Source organism: Alosa sapidissima, chromosome 24, assembly GCF_018492685.1.
Source record: "Alosa sapidissima isolate fAloSap1 chromosome 24, fAloSap1.pri, whole genome shotgun sequence".
NCBI lineage: Eukaryota > Metazoa > Chordata > Actinopteri > Clupeiformes > Clupeidae > Alosa > Alosa sapidissima.
Window position 1 is genome coordinate 27,979,762 of NC_055980.1, and position 2,500 is coordinate 27,982,261.

General features: G+C 49.8%; 1 protein-coding gene across 2 annotated transcripts in view; it reads right to left on the reverse strand.

The window, feature by feature from the left end:
• grin2ca (glutamate receptor, ionotropic, N-methyl D-aspartate 2Ca) overlaps positions 1 to 2,500 on the reverse strand; it is a 115,912-nt gene that overhangs the window by 5,562 nt on the left and 107,850 nt on the right. For both annotated transcript variants that reach the window (XM_042083545.1, XM_042083544.1), the window contains exons 10-12: positions 1,806 to 1,966; positions 1,250 to 1,437; positions 637 to 869 (exon numbers count right to left, since the gene is read on the reverse strand). In XM_042083545.1, coding sequence (XP_041939479.1) covers positions 637 to 869; positions 1,250 to 1,437; positions 1,806 to 1,966 — 582 coding nt within the window. The remainder of the gene's footprint in view (positions 1 to 636; positions 870 to 1,249; positions 1,438 to 1,805; positions 1,967 to 2,500) is intronic.

The following is a 2,500-nucleotide window of genomic DNA, read 5'->3' on the forward strand; positions in this document are numbered from 1 at the left end:
AGGGCAGGAACGTACGGGTCTACGGACATGGAGCACTAATCAGCACCCAGGGCAGGAACGTACGGGTCTACGGTTCTACGGACATGGAGCACTAATCAGCAACCAGGGCAGGAACGTACGGGTCTACGGTTCTACGGTTCTCCTGCGTCAGCAGGATGTGGCTGATGTTGGAAATGAAGTGAATATGAGGGGGATGTTTATCAGACCAGACGAGACGGAGGAAACGGCACACACACACACACACACACACACACACTTCCTCTGTTCTCATCAGAGAGGACGCGGTGATGCAACTCGCATTCCACTGTGAGTTAAGAAGCATAATGAACACACACATACACACATTCACACACACATTGGGGCACAGATAGACTGAATGATTGCAATAGCTGTGTGTGTGTGAATGTGTGTGTGTGTGTGTGTGTGTGTCCATGCATGACAATATAGGCAGAAAGCACGTTCATCACTTTCCCATCCTTTTTTTTGGCAATGGCTGGTGGTGGAGGCTTTTAGAAGGATTGAATAGGATTTGTAAGGCACTGAATGTGTGTGTGTGTGTGTGTGAGTGTGTGCGAGTGTGCGTGTGTGAGTGTGTGTGTGTGTGCGTGCGTGTGTCTGTGTGTGTGTGTGTCTCACCCTGCTGATGGCGAGCAGGCAGTCCAGCCTCTCAGACTTCCTGACGGAGTGGCGGAGCTTCCAGTAGAGCAGGTGTTCCCAGGAGAAGACCAGCAGGCTCAGCCCCATGGCAACCAGCAGCATGTAGAACACGCCGGCCATGTTGTCGATGTCCAGCTTGGAGCTCATCACCTCCTTCTTCTCGTTACGGCAGATGCCCGTCAGCCAGACCGTCTGCAGCTTCTGCGTGTCTCCTGCAGGGGGCGATACACAGGGAAACACGGTCACATCCCACGCACCTCTCACACTTGTCTCATACCTGTCACACTTGTCTCATACCTGTCACACTTGTCTCATGCCTGTCTCACTCCTGTCTCACACTTGGCTCATACATGTCTCACACTTGTTTCACACGGCTTCTACTGCTCTCAGTGCTGGCTTACTGCTTATCTACATATTTAATTAGCCATGGAAGACTGTCCAAAACTGTGGTGGAGAGGGATAGCCAAGAGATGGGTATTTTTTTGCCTTATCTATGTTGCAGTGTCTCAACTATATCTGTTCATTTGGGATGAATAAAGTGTTTCTCATTCTCATTCTTAATGCCGTGTTCTACTTGTCCTCGTGGTCTCACCGTCGGCGAGGAACTGCAGCAGCGCCAGGTCGATGGGCCGCTTCCACCGCGAGTCCTTCTGGAGGGCGATGCCGTAGCCCGTGGTGGCGAACACCTTCCCCGAGCCGATGGTCACCAGCTTGCAGCCCTCGTCCTTGCCCGCCATGTAGTTCAGCACCGCCGCGTCGTAGATGAACGCGTCCAGCTTCCTGTGAGCAGCGGACAGAGGGGTCAGAGGTCACACAACAGACTAGAGGGGTCAGAGGTCACACAGCAGACTAGAGGGGTCAGAGGTCACACAGCAGACTAGAGGGGCACACATTGGGGCACAGATAGACTGAATGATTGCAATAGCTGTGTGCGTGTGTGTGTGTGTGTCTGCATGACAATATAGGCAGCAAGCACGTTCACTAGAAGGGTCAGAGGTCAGAGGTGTATTTATGATGTGTATATAACATGGCTATTATAAGTGTATTTATGATGTGTATATACAGTAACATGGCTATTATATATAAGTGTAAATAAATATATAACATGGCTATTATAAGTGTAAGCTATGATGTGTGTGTATGTGTACCCTGTTTTGAGACTGTTGAGTGCGTCCTCGACGCCCTTCTGGTTGTACTTGACCATGTGTGCGTGCATCTCGGGGTAGTTGCTGCGGATGTTCCTCTCGGTGCTCCCATTGGGCACCGTGCCGAAGCGGAAGGGCGGGTACTGCTCCTGAGGCTTCTGGAACTGTAGAACAGACACGCAAACCAGCCAGTCAGCACACAGGATAACAGGACAACAGCCAACCAGCATACAGTACTGCACAATTAACAGCCAAACGAGAGCACAAGAGCCCATTAACTCTGGGATACACAGCAAATTGGCTAATCTCACAGATAAAAGAGAGCACTGAACACTTACACATAACGTGAACACCATTTGCTAACACCAGAAACACCAGACACATCCAGCTCAGCAGAGTTCAGCCCCATTGGCCTCATTTAACACTGGACACTTACACATCACTTGAACACCAGACATTTGCTAACACCAGATGCTTGCTAACACCATACACCTGCTAACACAAAATGCTAGCTAACTCCAGACACTTGCTAACTCCAGACACTTGCTAACACCAGATACTAGCTAACTCCATACACCTGCTAACACAAAATGCTAGCTAACTCCAGACACTTGCTAACACCAGATGCTAGCTAACTCCAGACACTTGCTAACACCAGATACTAGCTAACTCCAGACACTTGCTAACACTAGATGCTA